Raw genomic sequence first — 23,718 nt, forward strand, 5'->3', positions numbered from 1 at the left:
TTTGTTCTCTTTTTTTCTTACCTGCGTTATCTAGAAATGGAACTGTTCATAAACGTCTGTCTGAGGAACGCGTGGCAGGGGCAAGTGCTTTAAATCATCGTTGCACTGTGCTGAAAGTGCATTTGCATTTCGGAAGAGAAAAAAAGTTGCAACCCTTTTTGAAGCAAGATTTTCATTTGTAAGCCATCTGCTATTTTTGGTGTGTCAAATATGAAGGCTTCCTGTGTGAAACCGATAGAGAAAAAGATCACAGGAGACCTGGAGCAGTGACTCAGGTCACAGCAGGCCTGTTTGCGTGACACCTGTGTCATCAAAATAGCCTTGCCTAGCATTCTTAAATGAGATTTTCTTTTCCTTTAGATGGTAGATCTGTTCAGAGGCATATTTGATCATGAATAATTTGGAGGAAAACAATTTTCCGTCCTTCTGACAATATCATGCATCCTTGTTACTTCTGAACTCTTCAAAACGTCAACATCTGATGTTGGGCAGGTTGTCAATTTTCGTTACTGGAGTCTGCTCAGAAATTGTTTCTCCCTGTTTCCTTCCACTTCAGGCATGTTAAGTCAGATAAATTAATACACTGAAGTTTAATCACTGAGCACTAATCACCATTGTGCAATATTGATCAGCAGCCTTTTTGTATATGACGATTGGAATGAGTAATAGCTTGCGAGTAAACACTGAGGAGTGGGAGGCTGCAGACAGTGAGTTAGCCCAGTGTAGAAGTTGATACAGCTTTTCTCATTTCCAGAGGTTTATATAATTCTAACAGTGTTGAGGTTTTTTTTTCCCCCCCTCCCCTGCTTCAAACTCTGTTCTTCTTCTTGTTCTCATGTTCAAGCCAAGCTGTAATCCTTTTCTGTGGATGGTGTGTTGTCGAGGGTTAAGATTGCGGGGTGACAATAAAACCCTGGCAGATGTATTGGTAACCTCCTCTCTCCCCCCACTTCCCCCTTTTTCACCCTCCCTCTCCCCCCTTCCCACTAAGGACAGGCGATCGGGAGGGAAAGAAGGACAGAGAGAAGAGAGCTGGAAAAATTAAAGATGTTTTACTAATGCTATTAATAAGAATAGAGAAAATAATACAAAATATACAAAACCAATCTTGAAAGTCTCAGCAACTGCAGAGCCGGCACCCAAAGTCCTGGATTGGACTCTGCAGCCAACCGGAGCTGGATTCAGTCTCTCACTAGGCCTCAGTTCACAGGGATGAGTAGCAAGATCCTCTCCTAATGTCAGCCATAAGGAAAAGGGACGAGATCCTTGTGATCTCCCACTTTTATAGGAAGTATTCACGTGAATGGAATGTTATACACAGTTGGTCAGTTTCTTAGTCACTTGTTTCTCGTCGCCCCTCTCGCGAGATGTCCATCCATGCTTATCAGTAAGTTTGCATTCCATTGCTAGGTTTACCAAAACATGTGTCTGGTTCTCCAGGAAAATGCAGTTAATATGAAGGCTTTAGCTGACAGGCAAAATTCACTGAAAGAGAAACTTGTTTTTAACAAAACCAGGACATGTGTCTTCCAACGAGTGCCCCAGTCCTTCTCAGTGCTGCTGAGGTTGTCCACACTCTTGTTGTCCTGAGGAGCCTGCCATTTTTCCTCTTCCCCACACAGGCTTCCTGTGCAGGCCTCGTTCATGGAGGCTGCCTGTGAACATAGCGCTTGGAAATGACTGCTTGCAAGATAATTCAGTTAAAAAGAGACTGGGGAAAACCCAGGTAGGCAGGGCTGTGGTGTGTGGGCTGAAAGCTCTTCCCCCCCGCCTCTTCCTCCCACTCTTTCCTTACTGGGTAAAAGACCTGCTCTGTGCCTGAACTTGCTGTTCTGAATAACCTCTTCTCTGCACACAGAGCCTGATGCTCACATCCTGTTTGCCACCAGCTCAGCCAAGAGAGCGCCCTGGAGAGTGACATTTCTATTTCTTGTTGGGTTTGTTTCAGGGAGTTTACAGGCTGGCTTGCTGCTGCTGTCTCTGTCACGTGCCTTTCGATTCTGTGAATTTGAGGAAACTCACTTTTCCTTTGCTTTTTGTATGAAATAGCAAAATCACTGTGGGATTTGGAATCACATCTGGAAAAATGAGGTAGACTAGAAACAGAGGAAGAATCCATATTGTCAGGGTCCTCAAGCATTTAAACTTTGGTTAATGCTCTGCTAATGCACAACTAGTCTTCCCAGGAAGTAAGTAACATGAATAAACCTGTGAATCCTATTCTTGCCAAGCTGTAGGTTTTGATCAGGGACTTGCTAGCTTCCTTGGAAAAAATCTAGATTTACATATTCATTTTTTTGCTTTCAATCCACACATACCAGTGAGTCTCCATCTTCTCTAATATAATCACTTTGCCATGTTTAATAAACTATCTGCACACTTTCAAATCTGTTTTAATGGTGGAGATGCTCAAGGAAGCTGAAATACAGTATTAATTATCCACTCTAAAATATGCTTGATTGAGTGGTTCATGCTGCAGAAGTTCCTCATGCCAAGCTTTTGGCATCTGTTGCTTTTAGTGTTTTACCAGTTGCAACCCATGTAGCCATGCTTGTAGAAATACAGGCACCTAAAAAACCTAAGGCAACAAAAAACCCTATAATTGTCAAATCTATTTTTGAGATGCTACATGGAGAAAAACAATAAAAGGAGTCTTCTTACAGGTTTAGTGAATAAAACTTTGAAGGCTAAGCAGGTTCATCTTACTGTTTTTACCCACAGCAGGCTTGAAAAAGGGAGGAAATGTGAGCACATCTGAAATAATTGCTCCCACGGTGAGAAGTTCCTGTATTGTCCCTTTTAACTTACTCCACCTTGAGCATGACTTTGATGAGACCCAGCAGCGTAGCTTTCTTTCTCTATCTCCCTGCCACTGCATCCTTCTGCTGAGGACAATTTCTCGCCTGCCCCTCCCTCCCTGACCCAGCGATAGGATGCTCGTGCTGTGGGGCTGGGCACCAGCTCCCAGCGTGGCATGCTGGGGGCCCAAAGCTTTGGTGCAGCTGTGTGTTTGTGCCCCTCCCAGGCAAGGTTCTGTGGCTGGACCTCCAGAAGATGAGGGACAAGGTTAGTGCTGAAGGTGGTGGTGCTCTTCCTCTGCAGCTGGGCCCTGCGGGGGATTGCTGCTCCATGCCTGGCCATGGCTAGGTCTCAGTGGTGTGGCTCTCAAGTGGGATTCATTGCTTGTTTCATAATATAATAAAAACAAGATGCCCAGTCCCACCAGGTGAGGAAAGTCCTCTCCCACAGGTGCTGCCATTTTAGTCCCACCATGGTGCCCAGTGGCTGAAAGGGAGCGGTGCTTGCTGGAGCAGCTGGGTTTTGACCTCCCCGGAGGCCAGTTTGCCTCCGGAGCTAAACTGGTCTTGCCCTGGTTTGCTTTTGTTGCAGAGCCATTGATCTTACTAATTTAGGAGGCATTTCTCCAGAGCCTTGTGACAATACCTGGCATTTAGGAGGAAGGAGGATTGCTGTTGGCTGCTTGCAAAGGTACTGAGTTATGGTAAAGTCCTGGGTTTTTCAGAGTCCATGAGGTTTGGGCTCGTGATATTTGGGCTGTTGAGGCTCCTGAAACCAGGTGCTGCCCTCTCAGCTGTGTGCTGGTTTGTGCTGTGTGAGTGAGGTGAAGGCTTCAAATGCAGTCCAGAAGTTGCCTCATTTTGGAGGATGTTTGCAGCATGAGGGCGGGATAAATTATGTTCTGCTTTCTGGGGTTTCATTTAGCTGTTAGAAAGAGGAGAGGGAAAGAGAAATGATGGTGGAAAATAAATATCTCTTAACTTTTAAGTAGAAATGGGACACAAGCAGAGTAGGGTATGTGGATATAAGTGGCAGAAATAATTTGTATGTTGATAGATGTGCAGTAACAGCAAGGTCTGTGTTGCAGGATGACAGTTTTTCTTCAGCGCGTGGCTGCTGCAGGTGATGGGATCGGCTGAAGCTGCTGAGCAGAGCTCAGGACAGAGCACAGTGTTGTTTCCCTAAAGAGCCCAGGGACTCTTGAAAACCCCACATCCAGGCAGCCCTCAAAGCCATTTATCAAAGTGCCTGTTTTTCCCCCTCAATTCATTGTGTGAACCAATATTAAATACTAAGCAAGCAAAAACCCTACATTAAATAAACCGTTCTGGGGGAAAATAGTGCAAATCCATTAGCTTTTGTCAGGTCTTCTTTATTTCTCTTTTTATTTGTCACTGCTAATGGGTTTAGTGCAACGTACTCCCTCCCTCCCGTCTCCACTAGCTGTTAACCCCTTTCCCTGGAAATTCACTCACTGGCTTATTTCATCATTAATACACTAGTAGGCAAAAAATGACCCACAAACCTTTAGTGCAGATATAAGTGTTGAATAATTTTTTGAATATCTGTTGGGTGAAGGGTTGTGTTTTAAAATTGTCACTACGTTTTCATATATGATGTAACTATGTATTTGTAAGAAAAGGCAATTTGTGTCTTTTCCAATCGTATAATCTAGATAACATAAAGAGTATCGGATGACTGGTGGGTATTTAAATGAGTGCCCCTCTGACACAAAATTAGTACATCCCACTAAAGGGGCTATTGGTCTGGAGTCTCAGGGATTTTTTCTTGTTTCTTTTGCCTTTGACTTTATAGGTGACCTTGAGCACTTAACTTCTTTTATATTCTTTTGTTTCTCTGTCTTCTCAATTTTCTTTTCAATAGAGTAGGGATAATTGCACTTTCCATGTATACACAGAAATTTTATAGGCTGAAACAGCATTATTAATGCTACTCGCTACCTAATCTCCCTCAAGTATGCCGTGTGACAGCCCATCATGCTGACAGGCTTGTCTTCTGGGCTCTCCTGCCTTCCCAGCCCAGTCTCCCTGCGTCTGTTTGATCTTGCGCTTTGTTCCTCCCTAGCAGTGTCACAGCCTGTCTTCTTTAGCACCTGGACCTTGCCTGGCCTGGGGAGCCTTTGGGCAACGTCTGGGGTTGCTAGGCGCTAGCATCAAACAACGTATTACTACTTTAGTAATATATAGGAGCACGGTATTGTTTAAGGGTGGTTAATGACTCTGCTTTCTTCAGTTGCTTGCAGGATTTCCATATGGCAGCCTAATAGCTTTTTAAGGTGGTTTGCATATAAACTCTACAAGGAGATATTTAACAGGCTGAGCGTGACTCTTGGGGTTGGGTGACATACTGCAGCACCTCCTGAGCCTGTTGGAGGAATCGCTTTATGGTGGGAGCAATGGGAAGCTGACTTGGTGTGGCAGATGGCTGCAGGCAGTAGTACTGTGTGAGCTTACCTGTACTGATGGACACACAGGTGCTGGTGTGCTGGAGGAGAAGTGGACGAGCAGTGACCCAGCTGTGCCTGTGGTGTCGTCTGGCAGCGGGTCACTGTGATTGAAAGTCATTCCAGACTCGATGTTGAAGTGCCATGTGCGGGATGAGGAACCTGGACTCTGGGGAGATGCCCTGGATTGGTAGTCATTGGCAGCAGCTCAGATTTGTTGCATGTCCAGGTCACGCACTGGAAGACATTTCTGACTTCTCTGTACTCATGAGGGGGAGTGCCAAGGTGAAAAATTGCTTAAAAGCCCAGGAATGCCTTCATTTGTGTAAAACTGAACATAGCACCTGTGCCCGTGGCTCTCCTTACGGGGTGCTGGGGGGGTTGTGTGGGGTGCAGCCTCTAAAGGCTCCACCAAAGGGAGCAGGGCCCTCTGCACAAAACGAGCCCTTCACTCTGGTAGCACATAAAAGTCCAAAGGTACAAAGAAAACTTCTAATATGTCTTGTGCTGATGAGGCTTGAATTCCTTTAACGTGGGAAGACCACTGGACACTGTGTTTTGGTAGCGCTTGCTTGTGTTGCAGGATCTTCTACTGTCATCTTGCCTGTGAAGTACCTTTTGACCTTAGTTTAGGCATGGTGGTTTTTTGGTTTTATTTTTATTTTGTGTGTGTGGTTTTTTCTTCATTTTTGGTTTGGTTTTGTTTGTTTTTGTGGTTTTTTGTTTGTTTGTTTTCCTTTTTTTGTTTTGGGTTGGTTGTTTTTTTTTTTTTTTTCACTGTGGAATATCACAGCCTTTCCTTTTCTCTGGCTGTTACTTCACAGCCCTGGTCTGACCTCTTTATTCCCGTGGCATTGTTTATTTGCATGCTTGGCTTCCCATCTGGTTTGGGGAGTTTTGTGTTATTTCAAATCTTAGTAGTTCTTTTCCACTACAGTTGTGCTTCTCATTCTCAGTGAAGTTATTTACCCACCCAGTCTCTCCGGTTGGAAGGACGGTGCCCATTTTGTAACTGGGAGGACACCAGAGGCATGGAGATAGTTAATGCCTCTGCACCACTTGGAGCAGAATCAAGCCGCTTTCCTAAAGGCAGGCCAGGGCTTTGAAAGGGTGATGTCTGTGTTGGTGTCTGGGGTCATTCATTGGGCAAGTGGGCTAAAATATTGAGCAATGAACATGAAAGCAGAGTCTTGGACTTGCGTGATTTGAACTAATGGATGTTTTTACTTGGAGCAAAATAAGATTTAAAAAGCCCGATCCTTTCTTTTCTTGAGAAAAGCTGATGATTTCTTGATGCACCTGGTTTACTTGTGTTGAACACTATACTCCAGTAAGCCTTCCCTTCAAACCTTTAATTTCGTGCATTAAATGAACATATATTTATGATCTTGTAATTGTGTTTTAGCTAGTCAGTACTCTTTTTTTCAGCTTTGTGCTTGAGCTGAGCTGTGACTGCTAATTTACTGAAAAAAAGAAAACATGCAGGAGAAGTGAGTGTGGGGGTTTTGTTATGCTGTGTGCAAATACTACTTTAGTTTTCTCTTGGTGTCAAGCTGTCACATAACATTGCCAGACTTTCCTCGGAAGGGCAGGGGAAGTTTCTAACTCTTTTGAGTTCATAGGCAAGGTGGACTTTCTCTGAGGGTTTCTGAAGATTAAATGCTTACCATGCAGTTGTTACTGTCATTAAAATTGCTGTTAAGGTCTGTAGTGCAATTGTTTAAGACTGGCCATATAGAATTTCACTGATCTGTGCTGGAAATGTTGGAACACAATGAAAAAATCCACCCTGAAGCTGCATGAATAGTTATTTGTGATTTTTATGTGAGATTATAGTGGAGCTAAGGAATGTGTTTTATAATTAATAGCAATCGTTGGCAGTGGCTCTGTTTTTCTTTAAGAATTCCTTAGCAGTTGTATTTCTTAAAAAAAAAAAAAAAAAAAACAACAACAACAACAAAACAAAAACTAGCTGACCTCGGATGATTCAAGTGCTTTTTTTGTCTTCCTACGAATTACTTAATTAATTTTAAAAAGAAGTAACTAGAGAACCCACCAGCCTCATCTACAAGGTGCATGACTGTTGAAGAGAATATAGGTTTGTTGTTAACTCTGACTGCTCACAGAAGCTATTTAAAACTGGAGAACTGATGTAGGCGAGCAGAGGAAGCAACATTATGTCTGTCTTGATAACTTGAAATACCACTGAGTAAAGATAACCAACAGTGTTTTAAACAGACTAGCAGACCAATTTTGACATCTTTATATTAAATCTTCTTGAGCATTTGCCAACTAAATAGTTTAAAATTTGTTATATAATAGCTGTACCCAGTTTTGATACTAGTGTGCTAATTCTGCCTCATGTAAATGAAGGAAATACAATTCCGAGTTGGTCCTATTTTAGCAGTGATGCCCTTCATTTACAGAAGGTTGATACTAATGTGAGGAATGGGTAGCTGAATTAAAAATTAAGCTGCACTCAGCATCGCTGTCTGCAAGGGAGTAGCACAGAGCTGGCCTTTGAGTAGTGTTTGTGGTTGTGCAGGCATTCTTTGGCCATTGAAAAGCCTCTCTGATCTTGTGGTGCCGACTCTGCACTGCATCAGTGGTTGCACTGGACTTGCATTCTCTAGTCTTGATTAATTTTGTAATCATGAGTTGCTTGTTTCCTGTAGTGCCTGCGCAACGTTTGCAAACCTTCCAAAGTAGAGGCATATTTGGCGATGGATGTGAAACCTATGTTGTGTTGTCGGATGGTTTTTAATTCACTTGGCAGGCGTTTCTATATAGTGCAAGAAAGCTATTTAAGCAAGTCATCTCTTGAGGTGGATTTTGGAGTGACTGTTGTGTTCTTGGTGCATTTCAGAGCTAAAGGCAGGGTATCATGAGGTGCCACTCAGTGTTTTACTTGCCTTCCTCCTTCCTCTCCATCTCCTTAGAAAAATCCCTCACTTTTCTTATGAAATGGATTGTGTGGTGTTTTTTTTTTTTTTTTCCCCATGAGGTGTGAAGAGGGGAATTTTGTTCAGGAGGAATTCTTGATGTTAGTTTGCTGTTCCTGGGAACCAACCAGGAACCAGTTTTAGTCAAGCTTTCCGGAATCACTCTGTGTTTTGGGTGACTGCTGTGCTGGGTGAAATACCCTGCTCGTTTCATGGGTAGATGTTTCCATTGCTTCTCTTGGGAGCTGGTGGGGGTCCTCACTGCCTGACAGCCCTGGGGTGCTCTTACCACCCCATGATGTTTTGTGCTGGGTGTGAGCAGCCTGCAATGGTGCCAGAGAGATGGCCTCTGTGCCACCACATCAGATGGGGTGCAGACACAGAAGTTGAAATACGTTCTTGCTTGTACCTTATGCACAGAATTCTATTTCTGATCTAAACCAATTATTTTTTCCAGATTCTGGTCCTGGCTGTAGCTGCTCAAATGGTTGTTTTAAATTTTGTGGTGACATCATGCATATTTCTATAATCCAATTATTTCTGATCCTATAGAAACATTTCTGTGCTTGCATGGCATACTTGGTGGACACCTCTAGAAGCTGTATGGCATTCCCATGTATAAACTTGGTGGCAAATATGTGTGAAGGGTTTGCTTCAGGCCTGCTGTTGCAGGATCACTGGGCACAATGAGCTCAGGATAAATATTTGTTTAGCATAAGAAACTTTGATACCCGGTAATCTCTCTGCTATTGCTTGCAAAGAGGTCATTTGCCATAACAATAGTGGGTTACACCCATCAGAGCAAACCCTTAGATGGGTAATGGTTCCTCATCACTGCAGAAGGTGTCCTTAGTGTTACATGCAGATCCTGTGTTAATAACTACAATGACTTACACTGCCCTAGGCAGGGACTGATAAGTCACAGTGGTGTGATTTCAAGATTTGATAGCTTGGGACTGCATATCTTAGTTGGAAATGCCCCTTTTTTTGGGTGATAGGAAATTTCTGCTTTTTCTGTTTGGTTTTACAGTTCCTGAAGCACCCCTGCTACCAGTGTGGCATACGTCTCAAAGACGGTGTACATGTAGACCGCTTCAGCCTGGGTAGCTGCCATATAGCTAATTCATATTGCTGACAGTTTTGGTTCAGGAGAGCCAAGCTGTAGCCACTCATCCCCTCCTGCTTTGGTAGTGGAGAAGAAAAAGGACAGATCTACTCAGTGGAGAGCTGTTGGCTTGGTTTTGGTTTTGTTCCCTTGTTTGAAGTAGCAAGGTCCTTAACTCAGAGTTCGCTTTAATAATTCTCAGCTTGCCGGCGTAGCCTGGGTGGCTGTGCAGAGCTGTGGGGTCACTCATGCACTCGTGGGTGTCTTGTTTTGGTTCCTCTTCTCCCAGCCTCTGGGCCTACCCCTCTGTTGGTGCCCAGCATCTCTGGTCTTTCCCTCACGGCCATGTCTGCCAGCCTCGCTGCCCACCTCACTCCAGCTCTCACGTGTACCCCTGCTCTATGTCATGCCAGTTTTCCCATTCCTCTTCAGGAAGAGTTTTCCCGTTCTCTGCCATTTCAACCTGGAGGAGACTAAGAGGAGACATCATAGTGGTTACAGCTTCCTCACAAGGGGAGGAGGAGGGGCAGGCGCTGATCTCTTCTCTTTAGCGACCAGTGATAGAACCAGAGGGAATGTCAGGAAGATGTGCTGGGAGGTTTAGGTTGGACATTAGGAAAAGGTTCTTCACCCAGAGGGTGGTGGAGCCCTGGAACAGGCTCCCAAGGGACAGCCCCAAGCCTGACAGTGTTCAAGAAGAGACTGGACAACACCCTCAGACACATGGTGTGAACTGTGGGGTTGTCATATGCAGGGACAGGAGTTGAAGTCGATGATCCTTGTGGGTCCCTTCCAACTGAGGACATCCTGTGATTCTTTGTTTCTTCCGAGCTGCTTTATGCCCAGGCAGAGTCCTGGTTTTCCTTTCTTGGTGTGCTGTTCCAAGAGTTGCGCCAGGGAGTCAGCACAGCTCCTGCAGCAGAAGGGGAGAGCTCCCATTCCATTCCCTGGCTCACTTCATCTGTCCCCTGCTTTGCAGTTGCACTGGGGTGCTCATCAGACCTGTTGTGTGAGCCAGCTTAATGAGTTTAAATGACATGAAATTGTGCCAGCAAAATTGTTTTCTTTGAGGAAAATGACTGAAATGCACTTCCAGAAGAAGGGCCAGGCAGGTGCCAGAGGGCAGGGAGAACAGTGCATCAAGGACCAGGTAAGCAGCAGCAGCATCTCAGAGCCCTCCACCTGCTGCACCTTTTGGGGGATGTTCCCTTAGGGACCCTCTTGCTGATGATGCCTCGGTGAGAGATGTGGGTACCTGTGCTGCTCCTCCCTGGATTCAGTGTGGTCCCTTGTGGATTTAAAGCGAATGCCTATCCAGGGCTTCAGAAGGTCCAGTTTGAAAGTGCCGGCATCTCTCTGAGCCCACGTGTCTTGCAGTTCCTTTATTTGCTCTCTTCCTGCTTTATTTTGGGCTTTATTTTGGGCCGACTGTTTGTATGGCACTGAAAAGAACAACCCTGGAAAAAAAGTTACATTCCTAACACATTTCACATCTGTGCTAAAATAACCAGGGAACAAAATTCCTCAAATAAACATTTTCTGGAATTTTAATGTAGACAGGGTATGTATTTTTTCCCAGCCGTTGGTCTTGAAAAGAGCTCAACACACTTTTTTTTTCTTCTTTTTTTTGAGCTTTGGGCAGGTGATAGGTGATATGTAAGGCCAGGCAGTTAGTTGCGAGATATTAATATATGGAAACCAGTATTTATAATGAGGAGTTTTAATAGTGGATAATGAATGCTATTATCCCCAGCTATAACAACTGAAAGAGATGGCAAAGCAGCATTTTAGTTATTTTATTTTTAAATTTGGAAGGGTTTTTTTTCAATTATGCTAAAAGTTGACCAAACATTTTTGTTTGGATCCTAACAGGTTGTGTAAAGTAGGATTCAGAAACTTCTCTATGCAGTCCATTGGGAGAAAAAACCATTGGACATTGAGTGTCTCATGTACCTTTTCATGGCAATGCACTGGTTTTAATTGTTGGGAGGGAATCAAGTTCATATATTTGAAATATGAGAAAGACCAAATTAATTCATAACGTGGGATTTAGTACTCAATACCGTGGTGCAATCTACATACATATATTCAGTGACAGAAAAAGGCATAACAATTTCTTAATTGAAAAGATAAACAGGACTTTTTTAAAAGAAGAAGTATTCAGTCATTCACTTTTATGGAGTAACTTCTACATGTTGCTTTCTCTCTCCATTAGTACCTCTGAAATAGCCTACCTGGTGCTATAGCCTGCTCTTGAACAAGGTGAAGGGGACTTGTAGTAACATTCTCCTTGTTTTTGAAGACCTGAAGCATGAATGCAGAAGCAGTAACCCGTGATGGGCAGGAGGGGGGTGGCAGTGTGTGGAGAGGCCTGGAAGCGCGCCAGGGCCGTGAGGGTCGGGTGTTGTTCCCCACTCCGTGTCTCTTGTCTCCTGGGAGAAAAATGTAATCCAGGGCTGCCCCCCCCTGCTTCTTTCCTGGTCTTTGATTGGAGCCACTATTGACTTTTGGCTTGGAGGAGGTAGTGAAGCAGCATGCCAAGTGTCATAAGATGGAAATTAATCACTAACCGATGGGTCTGAGTTCCAATGATTTCCTTTCCCGTGATTGCTCTGTATATGGGAAGACTAATGATGCACCTAAACAGACAGTTAACGAAGCTCTTCACGCCTCCAGCAGTCAAAAAGGATTCTTAACTGGATGACACTTCCGTTTTCTTTTTATTTCTGCTCTCTTGTGTGATTGCGGGAAAACAAAAGTAACTGTCTTAAAAAGGAACTTTGCGTGGTTGGAGAGCTCAGGCTTAAATTGCATTTGTTTGCGCTGCTGAATTTTAAGTCAGCTCAGTTGCAGTCAAAATATAGCAAATCTGCCTTCATAGTGTTTCTTTTAACAAGGAGTATAATTCTTCTCAATAATTTTTGTGTGAGAGAGTTTCTGGTTTTCAGTGAGATTATTTTTGTTTTTTGCAAGAATATGGGCAAGCCAAACAAATGTAGCTTGACAGTAATGAAAGGTTTTGAAGTTACTCTGTAGTAGTGACTTCACCTTGTAAGGCCTTCAACTTGAACTGGCTCTGCTGGGTTTTGGGGAGTCATCCCTTCCAGGTAGATGAAAAGTCTGTCTTGGAAGTGAATGAAAAAACAGAAGTTTGGAAACAATATGTTGTGTTCCAGTAAGTACAAATAAGGTAGACAGTATGTAAGCATGGTGCTTTTTTTTAAGTTTATCCCATGCTGTAAGGACTAAGGAATCCAGCAAAGGTTGTCTCCTGAAAAATGTTCCTAGTTTTACACATTGCTTGCTTAAAAGGAAATTTTATGTTTTTCTTAGTCTGGCTCTTGGATGGAACATGGAAGTGGAATTTGAGAGATTTGGATTCTATTTTTGACTCTGTCCTTTGCCTAAAAAGTCACTTACTAGGATTATCATGTGAAGTCTCCGGCTCATTGTCCCATATTTAAAAGAGGGCTAAACATAACCACCTCCTTTTTGCAAACTGGTTTGAGATGTGTGGTGCACGGTGTCCACCACTGACACCAGCGGTGGATCTTGGTCATCTGCTGTAGTGCTTTACCAAGACGAAAGCCCAAGAGTCTTACTTGCTCCTTCTAGACCCTTGAATCTTGTGCTTTTTGGACATGCAAGGGCCCTGCTTCACCTCAAGAACCAGAAGATGTCTGCCCTTAGGCTGTTCCGTGGCTCTGGTAGATGCCTTTAGGAAGCAAGGGAAGAGATGCTTGAACCCTGCTACCTGAGGAGACTTGACCCCACATTCCTGGTTCCACCAGAGGAGTGTGCAGAACATGGTTCTTTCCTCACCCCCTCCAGCAGATGTGCTTGTTTCTGCAGGAAAGCGGTCACGGCTCCTGTGGATCATGCCCGCCCCTCTCCTGTTCTTTTAAGCCAGGTCTCACCACAGTGAGACTTGCTACATGGTCCTGCGTAGCCATCTGGTGACACTGGGGGAGGTTTTTCTTTATCATTTTTATGTTTTTTTGTGTGGGAGAAGTTAATGCAGATTCGCTGTCCGTAAGCACTTTGCATGTTGCACTGTGGATCCTGAAGGCATCTGTGAAGCAGAGGAATGCTTAGGACTTGGTAGGACTCCACTAAGGTGACAAGGTTTTGAAAGGAAACAAGTGTCTGGTTTTTGGTCTTCCTGGTGGCTTTAGAAAGTAAGATCCTGCTTCTGGTGCCATTTTGTGTGTGTGTGTGTGTGTGTGTGTGTGTGTGTGTGTGTGTGTGTGTGTGTTTATTCTTAACACATGAAACACACTTGCTCTGCTGATAGATGTTGAGAAAAGGGATTGCTGTGGGTTGAACAGTGGCTAGAGGTGGTAGCGCCTTCCACAGATAATGACAGCATTTGGCAAAAATCTTATCATAATGCCTTGAAAGCCTGCCAGCAGAGTTCAGTCAGTGATTAGGATTGGTGTTTTATGTATGCTCAAGCAGACCAAGGTTGCTCCTGAGCTATCATTTTGTTTGCTTTCATAGTAGAGCCAAAGAAAAGTTGTTTTTGTATTTGTTTGAGAAGTCACACAAAACAATTCAAACTATCTGCACCCTGACCTCTGATGGGTTGGAGGCGAGAACTGAAATTGCACTGCTTGTAACTGCAGAATAAATATTGAATTTTAGTATAGTCTTTGTATTACAGATAGACTGCTTGAGTTGCTTCGTGTGTCCAGAAATATAGTAACTGTTGTTTTATCCGATCGCAATTTCTCAAAACCCTTAAATGATTTAAAGTCTTGGTTATACTGTGGGCTGTTTGTTTGTTTGTTTTGGGTTTTTGGGTATTTTTTCCCTTTAGGGGAGAAAAGATGATTAGTTTCCTCTTGTAGTATAATGGCACTGATGTCATGTGGGTTGAAGGATTAAGTCCTTTTATTTTTAAAACAGTTGCTAGGGTGTTTAAACCCCTCCTTTTTAGCCCTGTTTCTTGTTAGCATAGCAGCAAAATGAAAAGAAAGTCACCTTCAGAAAGAATCTACTTTTCTTCAAATGTTCCATTTAACGGGAACTGTAGCTTCTTATTTTTCCAGAATGGGGCGGTGGGGAAATTGCCAGATATTATTAGCTCATATTAACTGGTAACAAGAGGGGGGCGGGGAGGAGCAACCAAACATTCATTCTAACTTTCCGCCCCTCAGAAGTGTGATTTAAATCATACAGTTGCAATACATTATTAATGGAGCAGTAATCTCTGGCAAGCAAACTATGTTCTCTTCTGTCAAACGAAAAACCCAAACCATTGCTTTTCCTGACAAATAACTGCTAAATAAATAAGGCTATGCCATCAGATTAAATATTTGATTTTTTTTTAATTCTTTTTTCTTTGCAGAGTATTGGAAAGGGGTCCTTGTGGTGTATAGACCCAGAATATAGACAAAATCTTATTCAGGCTTTGAAAAAGACACCCTATCACCCATACTCGCATGTGTTCAATACACCTCCCACATCTCCTCAGGCATATCAAAGGTAAGAATTAGATGCATTTTACAACTTTAAATGTTTTCATCCAGTGTCGCGCATCAGTCTGAGGTAAGCTGTTAAATGTAATTAAGCGATGCAGTTTGTAGATGTGCTAGCGAAGGAAGCGCAGCGTGTGTCGGGACGCCACGCCAGCCCCGAGCCCGCGGCCCTGCTCCCGCTCGAGCCACACCACACCGCCTGCGGGAGAGAGCGCCTGGAGCTGCCGTGCACACGAGCACATGGAGAGCTCTGCGGTGTCTGCTTGTCCCCGTGGCAGCAGGTGCCAGCACAGCACCCTCTCTAGAGGAGATGGGCTGGGTTTCCCCCGCGGTAGCGCTGGACTGGGCGTTAGGCGGCTCTTCCAGGCCAGCCCTGCCCAGGTGGGTCATTCCAGAGTCATCCCAGCTGGGCATGGCAGAGCAAGCGCCATTTTTCTGCCTTAATCAGTGAAACAGGTGTGGGACAGTTTTGTTTGTTGCCTTTTTTTTTTTTCATTTGTTTTGTATTTATTTTTGATCTGTCCGTTGCTTATGACAAACGTCAACGAAGGGAGATAATGAATGCACGACTGCCACCCGCCAAGCGGGGAAGCAGACCCCAGGTTTGACACGACTGCTTTCTCCCGGCTGCTGACACGGGAGTCTTTCTCTTCACTTTCTCCAGACGTGGCAGCTGGTCAGGGCTGGGTCAGCGTTGCTGAGCTCGGCCAGCGCGGTGCCCCCGCAAAACCAGGGAGGTGTGGTTGAGCAGCCATAGCAGGGGCAGCAGCATCGCCAGGACTGAGAAGGGGCTGTGGTGGCTCTCGTGGGGTTTGGGGTTGATTTTTGTGTGTGTGGGTGTTTGTTTGTTGGGGGGGAGAGGGTTATTTATCTTAATTTTTTATGATGATTGTTATTTGTTTCGCGGAGCAGTTTCGGCCTTAGTGCCGAGGCCAGCGGGAAGGGGCTGGTGCGGGAGAGGCCGCCGCCCGCCCTTGTCGCCGATGCGCGTGATGGTCGCCATAGCAACGCCGGCGTCTCCCTGGCAACGCGTGGCCCAGACAGGTGCCGTTGCGTCACGGGGCCGCGCGGCGCTGCCTGGCGGCAGGACCGGCCGTTGGGGCTCGGCCGCGCGCCGTTGCCGTGGTAACGGGTAATCTCGCGCGGCCGCCGCGCCGAAACTTCCCTGGAACGGGGATCCCGGGCCGGGTTCGTGTCCGGCGGAGACCAGGGGTGCGGGGCTGCCGTCCCTGTTTCGGAGGGAGCGGCTGGCCAGGGGTCAGGCGGCAGCGGGAGGTGCCGCGAGTGGGGGGTTTCCTGAAGCAGCAGCGCAGCTGCAGCGCAGGTCGCTCTGTCCTGTGTTTCCTGCGGGGCTCTGGAAAAATATTTCCTGTGGTACCACCTTTAGAAGGGATGTTTTCACTTTTGCTTTGCCCCTGCTCCCAGCGATGCCACTGCTATTGTGCTTTGTGGGACAGAAAAATAATTTAAATAAGGGCATTAAAATTGTCATTTGTGTGTTTGAACAAGGCTTGTTTGCAGAGCCTCACTTTAACATTTGTGTTGTTTTTGTAAGAGTATTTTAATTATGCCCATACAGATTTATTCAGAGATTGTCCTATTAAGTAGAAGTGTAATGCACATCTGCCATAGGAATGGAGGGATTTTGATCCCTTCTAATCCCCACGAGCAAAAAAAATCCAGCAAACACATGCAGTTGAAAGCAGGATCTCTGGGTTGTGGTTTTTTTATGCTTGAAGTGACTGTTGACTTAAGGGGTCAGGTTTGCCAGAACCACTGTGCAGTTTGCTGGCAGACGTTGCCCGCCGGAGCTCGCAGACGGCTTTTCCAGGTGAGGCGGAAGGAAGCAATGCAGCAGTGTCGGCACCAGTGGTCCCTGCAGGGACGAGCCCCTAGAGACACCCCTGTGGGTGCTGGTGTCAGGGAACCAGCCCTGGGGCGGCTGCGCAATGTCCTGCTCAGCCGTGTGCCCGCTGCTCTCCCCTCCTCGTGGCCAAGGATGCCCGTGGAGCTGCACACCTGGGGCAGAAGTCACAGAATGGTTTGGGTAGGGTTGGAAGGGGCCTCTGGGGATCATCTAGGCCAACGTGAATCATGCTGCCCCCTTCTCTGGGGTGTGTGGCCAGAACCCGGTAGCCTGTTTTCACGTGTGGGAGAGGAGAGGTGTACTGCCACATGCCATACAGCACGGGATTTAAGACAGTTTGGAAAGACTGCTTGCTTTCGCCAGTGCCCACATGCAGCTGAGCAAACGGGAGAGATGTCTTTTGAGTGAGGGAGAGAGGGAGGATGCTACCAAAGCACTCGCAAGCATGTCCCAAAACTGAAAGGGGAACTTCCACCCCTTGCAAACCGTGGGATGTCAGAGCTACTGCTACACTGCTTGTGCTGCCAGGTGTTTTCAAGTCTTCCTTGTAGCGTCTGGGTCATAAAACAAAGAGCTTGCGTGGCTGCAAAAGCAAATGCCTTTCAAATAGAGGCCCAAAGGAGGCCAGATTTTGTATGAAGAAATTGTGGTTTCACTGTTATTTTTAGCTGGCTATCTTTCAGCTGTTCTGCTGTCAAACAAAATTTAATTTTCCCATGGTCTTCTAAAATATTTATTTATTCAGCTACTAATGACTAGTGCAACATCAACACAAGGCTGGTCTAGGCCATCAGTGACTGTTAAACTAATTTAAATATGCATTGGCGGTTACATGGTGAAATCATTTTTTCTGATATATTCACAAGGAGTTGAATATTCCCCATGCATTTGGAAACACAGTAATCCCATATGTGCGTGATTGTTTTCTCATGTGTACAAAGACTTCAGTAACGGGTAGAAAATGTAAAAACACTCTGCCATTGTCGGATCTCCAGAGCGATACATCGTCATAGTAACAAATTCCGAGGGAAATTTTTGTGATGGTGAAGATAATACATCTAGAAAAAATCCTTTGGTGGCGGAGGTTTTGCCGTCTGTTGAGCTTACATAACTGAAGCCCACAAGTTAGAGAAACTGTGTCACCTGATATTAATTAAATATGTCTGGAACACAATAATTTGCCAATATTACTCGTGCCTCTAGGAATGGGATTAATGGGAGGAATTACAGAGTTTGTAAGGATCAGTTGGTGTGATTCCACAGGGGCAAATTGACCTATTGCTTCTCTTTATCAAATGCTTTAAAAGAATAAGGATACACAAATGAATCACATGTTCTGTTTTTGCGTAAGCAGCTTAGGGGTGCATTGAGCACAGAGTGGAGGAATGTATAATAAAAATATCCCAAGCATGATGATCACTGAACAGACAAATTCTCCTTTCATGAGCGGAGTTAATTACATCAGATAATTTAGCTCTACAACTTCACTAGAGCATCCTGCATAAACATAACAGGGAGGACCTTTTATGAAGGAGTTATACGATATGAACCCACACATTTGGATGGCCAGTCAGTGTTATACTAGTGTAGTTTGACATTAGACATATGACTCAAAGTAGAAATTCTGGATTATATTGGGGTCCTTGTATAGAAGACCGTAGTTTCGGGGAGAAGAGCAACCTTGCAGTGTTGGTACATAAAAAGGAACTTGAGACAACAGCTGTCTGAATTGCTACTGCAATTCCGGGTGAAGATTATCTGTAAGGTGTAAGAAGAATAACAATATAGTAATGTGAATTATTTCATTTTAATGGGATTGGATGTGTATTCTTAAAAAAAATACTCATGCCAAAAAACCCAAAAACCTTTGGATTTTTTCTGGTTCTTCTAATTAAAGCATATATCATGTCATTTACGATTAGTGTCAAGGGTGATACACACTTTCTCTTGGGTGCGGAAAAATTGTCACTTTAGTCTAATGCGTTTCTTAAATATTTACAATTGTGTTTGCAATAGCAACCTTGAAATACATTTATAGACACAAACTTGATTAAGTGTGTAAGTCAGTCTTGTGGTATTTCATCTATATGTTTTATTTCCCATTTTCTGACTCTAACAGCTATAGGTGGGATTTTCTTTTCTGATAGTGCTTCAAGGAGATCTTGGAAAGGATTTTTCTTTTGTTTTCTCTGTATGTATTACATAGAGCTACTTCTTAATTGTATTTCTCTTTCTACTGCTGACAACTATCAGGGAATGTAATGTAAAATAACAGAAATTGTCAGTTTCAGAGATGGATAAAAAATATCTGAAGATTTGGGTGACCACCTAGGAGTATTGGCTAGATTCCTTTACGTACTTGTGGGGCATTATTGTGCTGCTTTTCATTTTTTCCAGTGTGTTTTGCTAATAGTAGTTTGTTAAACCAGTGGCAAATGTTGACACATCTGTCCTGAGTAGCCCTATAAATGATGAAATTGCTAATGTGCCAGAGATAGAACTGAAGAGTGATTTCTTTCTTGCATTGCCTCAGCCCGCCTGTAATTGGTTTGCTTGAGAGTTTTGGGTGTGTGTTCCTAGACCTTTGGTGAAGAACTGTGAAACAGCATCCTTAGCCTGTCATGTTTCTCTAGATGTGGGGCAAACAGCAGCTCCTTGCTTTCCACTGTTACTATTCATATCCCCATTTATTGAACAATCTTCACAGTTACTCGGCTTTTTAGGTTTGCTTTTTTTTCCCTTTCTGTGCTGTCTGTAGACAAATATAGCCTTATTCCAAAGATAGCTTGGAATGGTACCACAGATATTTCCACTTCAGTTCATGTGAAAAGGGAAGTGTAGGGATATGTTTTGAAAATGTTGTTAGGTTTTTGTCAATCCCTCTCTAGCAGTGGGTAGTCCCCTGTGAAAGTTGTTGCAGTAGCCTCATTGATACAGCTGCGAATCGTTGACTGCAGGAACTTGGAAGCATGTGGGTGCTGTGCTTCTGAGATGGTGTCCTGCAGCTCCCCGTCCCTTGTCCTTGCTGTCCCCAGGTGGTGTGTCTGGTACAGCAAGAAGCGGGGAGCATGGGGCTGCCCTCCCCTCGGGTTCCTGGGCAGCCCTTGGTCCCGTTAGCAGCGTTGCATCACTGTTAGAGCCGCAGCAGCTGCACGCGTGGGGAAGCCTGTCTAGTGCAGTTCAACAACAGTTCACGGAAATTTTAGCAGTTGAAAATAAGGACTTGGGAACAAGTGTTTGTATGGTCAGCAGTGACTGACATCACGTTTGTTAATCATACAGTATTACAGCTGTGCAAGTCATCTGACTTCTGCATTTGAAAACAGACTCATGAAGCTTGGGAAACCAGAAATAGTATCATGATGTCTCACATCTTACTGCTGTTGGATTCAGAGGAGGTTTTATTTATGTTTGCAGAACTAAAGTTAATTTTTTTAATTTATTTTTAATTATTCTTTTTTGTTTGTTTATATTTTCTTCACTTCTCTATTAGTTATTGGACTTCTTTCCTTTGGTTCCATTAGTAAAAAAGATTTACAGGGAAAGTCACCTTATTTGCAGTTCTGTTTTAAGACTGACATTCTTAGAACAGTTTCTAATGTCAAAATAAAATTTGTATGACTGAAAGAAAGAGAAGTCACAATTTCAGAATCTTTCAGGCAGTAGGGAAGTGGTGGATTTTCTGTAGTGATTGTGATTTTTGCAGTTCTTCGCTATTTATTTAGTCTTTGTTTAGACTCAAAGTAAGGTGCATTGACTATTTCCAAGAATTACAGCTCTATCTTAAACAAAAACCTGCATGGACCTTTCGTCCTTTTACCTAGCATTTGAATGCATATTGGGGAATAGAGAACCTGTTTAAATTGTGATGGAGTTGTTGCACTTCATGTGAAACCCCCAGTATTTTTTAACCAGTTTGTTCCATATGTGGTATCCTTCTGACAATGTCAGTTCTACCCATGGGCTCAATGGCTTTGGCTGAGAAAAGATGCCAAGCAAGACTTGGTTGGCAGCCTCTCATTGTGTTGGGACAGTCCATTTCAGTCCAAGAGCTGGAGGAAATGGCTGTAAGAGACCTGGTGTGTCCCCAGGTCATAACAGAAGGTGACAACTGTACCATCAAGAAACTAGTTAAGGAAATGTCCTGGGAGATGAGCACGACCAGCGAGGATAAGTTTCTCTTTTCTCTGCACAATGTTAGTGAGAAGCAGAACATAAGAGGATCCTCTTTTGTTGCTGCTCACGGTGTGACTGTGGAGAACCCTGACACGGTGGGGTCCAGGTGATCGAGGTGGCCCGTCTGGCCTTGGGTTATCCACAGAGCTAAAAAACTGGGCTAGATGATGGATCTTCAGCCTGGGCTCTGGGCCAGCTGGCAGTGGGTGGGGAGATCTGGACCTTCAGGAGAAGGTAGTCTGACCTTCAGACCTTGCAGACCAGCTCGTCTTTGTGCAGGACAAAATCCTCTCTGGTTTCCTTATCTCCCAGTCATAGCAGGCACCTGTGTCCTAAGCCAGGCTTGTCGCAATAGTGTTTCCAATCATTGTATACATAGAGTTAAAAGAAAAGTGCAGTTGCATTTCATACCTGTGTTAGGAGTGACGTAATCCTGACCTGTTTATCTGACCGTGTTTCTCAAAGCATCAGTCAGTCATTCTGCAAATGATTTTTTAAACAGCACAGGTGTCCTGAACCTGTAGAGCTTTTCCACTATCATGTCGCAGCACCAGTGGCCCTAAACCTTAACGTGAAAGGCAGTTCCTCTTGAAAACTATTTCTTTAGTAAATATTTATTCCCAGATACAAAGCTCAAAACAAGTTTCAATGGGTTAGTCTTTTTGAATCTTTCTTAGACATCACACTTTTTCTGGGTTACATATGGTATCCCTGCATATAGATTTGTGTATATACAGTATGCTCATAGTATGATATCTATAGATAGTTTGGTATGCATTTTGGAGAATGCAGGTTTCTTAATTTATTTGTTTGAAGAAAGTAAGTTTTGGGAGAATTTTGTTTCTTAATATGTGAATGCTTCTGAATCACAATTATTCCCCCCATCATTATTGCCAATTATAGCTCTGCTTCTGATATCATGAAACCTCAGTTCAGGGCCAGAGTTGCCACATGCAGGTTGTGATTAGTGACCATGTTTTTTGTGGCTTTTATAACTCTTCATCACCATGGTACCTGAATTTCTGTTGTATCCAGTTTTTAATGTGTTTGAATCTGTCCTCTAATTGTATGATGCTACCATGTAAAAGTGTTATTCCGCCAGTTTTGATGGAACTGGGTTTTGTACAAATAAAACTATTTTGCTACAGTTGTTTCCTTTCACAGGAACTTCCGTGACTCAGAAGAACAAAAACTGAAATGGCTTAAACAGTGTTAAAATGTCTCATTTTGAAGTTTTAGAACAGAAAGCATAAAGCCTTTGTTTCATACTGAAACTTCTTTACACTTGGGTTTTAAATTTTTGCTTGGAAAAATCAAGCTGTTTGTTTCATCAGAATGAAGTGCTTACCTAAAACCTGTTCTTTGGAGGAGGTTGGTGTCTTCAGAAGAGAAGTTTCCGGCCTCTGCGACCCCCTGTATGGCTGGGAAGAGACTGTGTTCCCCACACACTCATCTCTTTGTCCCAAAGTGAAAAGGCAGGAGATGAGAGCTCTGGCTCTTTGCTTGTCCAATGTGTTTTATGCTACAGTGGCCTGATAAAATGTCCCTTCCCCTTTCCCCTTGTGAAACAGAAGCGCTCAGAATTTGCACTTCTTGTTTTGTTTTGTTTTATTTTTTTGTTTCTGTTTTTCCAGTAGAACCACAATGAAACTATAATGGCTATATTTGATTGTTTGTACTATATATTTTTCACAGATGTTGTGACTTAATTTTGGGAAGCCCACAGTTGTTTAAAGAAAATCTGTAAAGCAATCTTTGTACATCTAAACATAAATGAGAATTAAGAGGCTGTGTTTCAGATAGATTTCAAGAAACTCTTGTTGGCTTTCTTTCTGTTCCAGGTGGCCCTGGAGGCAGTGTTTATGTGTGGGGTGCCTGTTGGTGGCATTTGTTCTATTTCTAATTTTTTTTTTTTTTTTTTTTTTTTTTGCTACTGGTTAAAAAAAGGGGAGGGAGGTTCAGAAAGTGTGTAAGTCAGTGGAACTTGCTACCACAGGAAAATGCTGAGGCTGAGGATTATGCAATAGTTCCCCAAAAAGGAGTCTTGTTGAACTGCCATGTCCAAAGCTAATACAAATGCATCTGGAGTAGGGTACTAGACCTTATGGGATTTTTTTAGTTTTAAATCAACTCTCTGATACTTTGAGTTCGCATGGGCTGCAGTAGCAAGCACAGATATACTGTGCTGCTCTTTCTGTGGAGCTTCCATCTCTGGCATTGGGTCATGGAAACCCTGGACCAAACAGGCTGTTGGTTTCATCCAGTTTGGTGGTGTTGATGTTGTTATACTTTTGATAAGATTCCCCATTTTGAGCCTGAAGCTTTTTTTCCCTGTAACCGTATGTTGTTCTAGTGATAAATGTGAAAACCTCGGGGGGTATCAGTGCACAGCTATATGTATATACAGTGTACTTTTTATGTCCAAAGGCAGCCTGGCTGCCAGGGAAGCTGCTCTATTGTGCTTAGAAACAAAATGTACTGTTCTAGTGTAGGTGACCTATTTCCATTACAGAAGCATAAATACAGCAACAGTGATAGGAGAATTGCTTGAGACAACTAGTCTGTAGTGGGTTTGTGTAAGCAGTTTGACTAGCAAACACATTAGAGAAGTTCATTTTGTTGATGAATAACTTGTGGATACCAGAGGAGGAGCACTGGTAAGGTGCAACGTGGCTCCACTGCTCTGGGGAAGTTCGTTGAGTTGTCATGTTGTTGTGGTTTAACCCCAGCCGGCAACCAAACACCACACAGCTGCTCACTCATTCCCTGCCATTGGGATGGGGGAGAGAGTTGGAAGAGTAAAAGTGAGAAAACTTGTGGATTAAGACAAAGACAGCTGAATAGGTAAAGCAAAAGCTGTGCACACAAGCAAAGCAAAACAAGGA

The 23,718-nt window shown here is 43.8% G+C and overlaps 1 protein-coding gene across 5 annotated transcripts in view; it reads left to right on the top strand.

The window, feature by feature from the left end:
• Positions 1-23,718, top strand: part of FOXN3 (forkhead box N3) — a 215,121-nt gene that overhangs the window by 93,296 nt on the left and 98,107 nt on the right. For all 5 annotated transcript variants that reach the window (XM_082059171.1, XM_082059170.1, XM_082059173.1 and 2 more), the window contains exon 3: positions 14,661-14,797. In XM_082059171.1, the coding sequence (XP_081915297.1) occupies positions 14,661-14,797 (137 nt within the window). The remainder of the gene's footprint in view (positions 1-14,660; positions 14,798-23,718) is intronic.

This window comes from Streptopelia decaocto, assembly GCF_964273445.1.
Source record: "Streptopelia decaocto genome assembly, chromosome: 7".
NCBI classification, from domain to species: Eukaryota; Metazoa; Chordata; class Aves; order Columbiformes; family Columbidae; genus Streptopelia; species Streptopelia decaocto.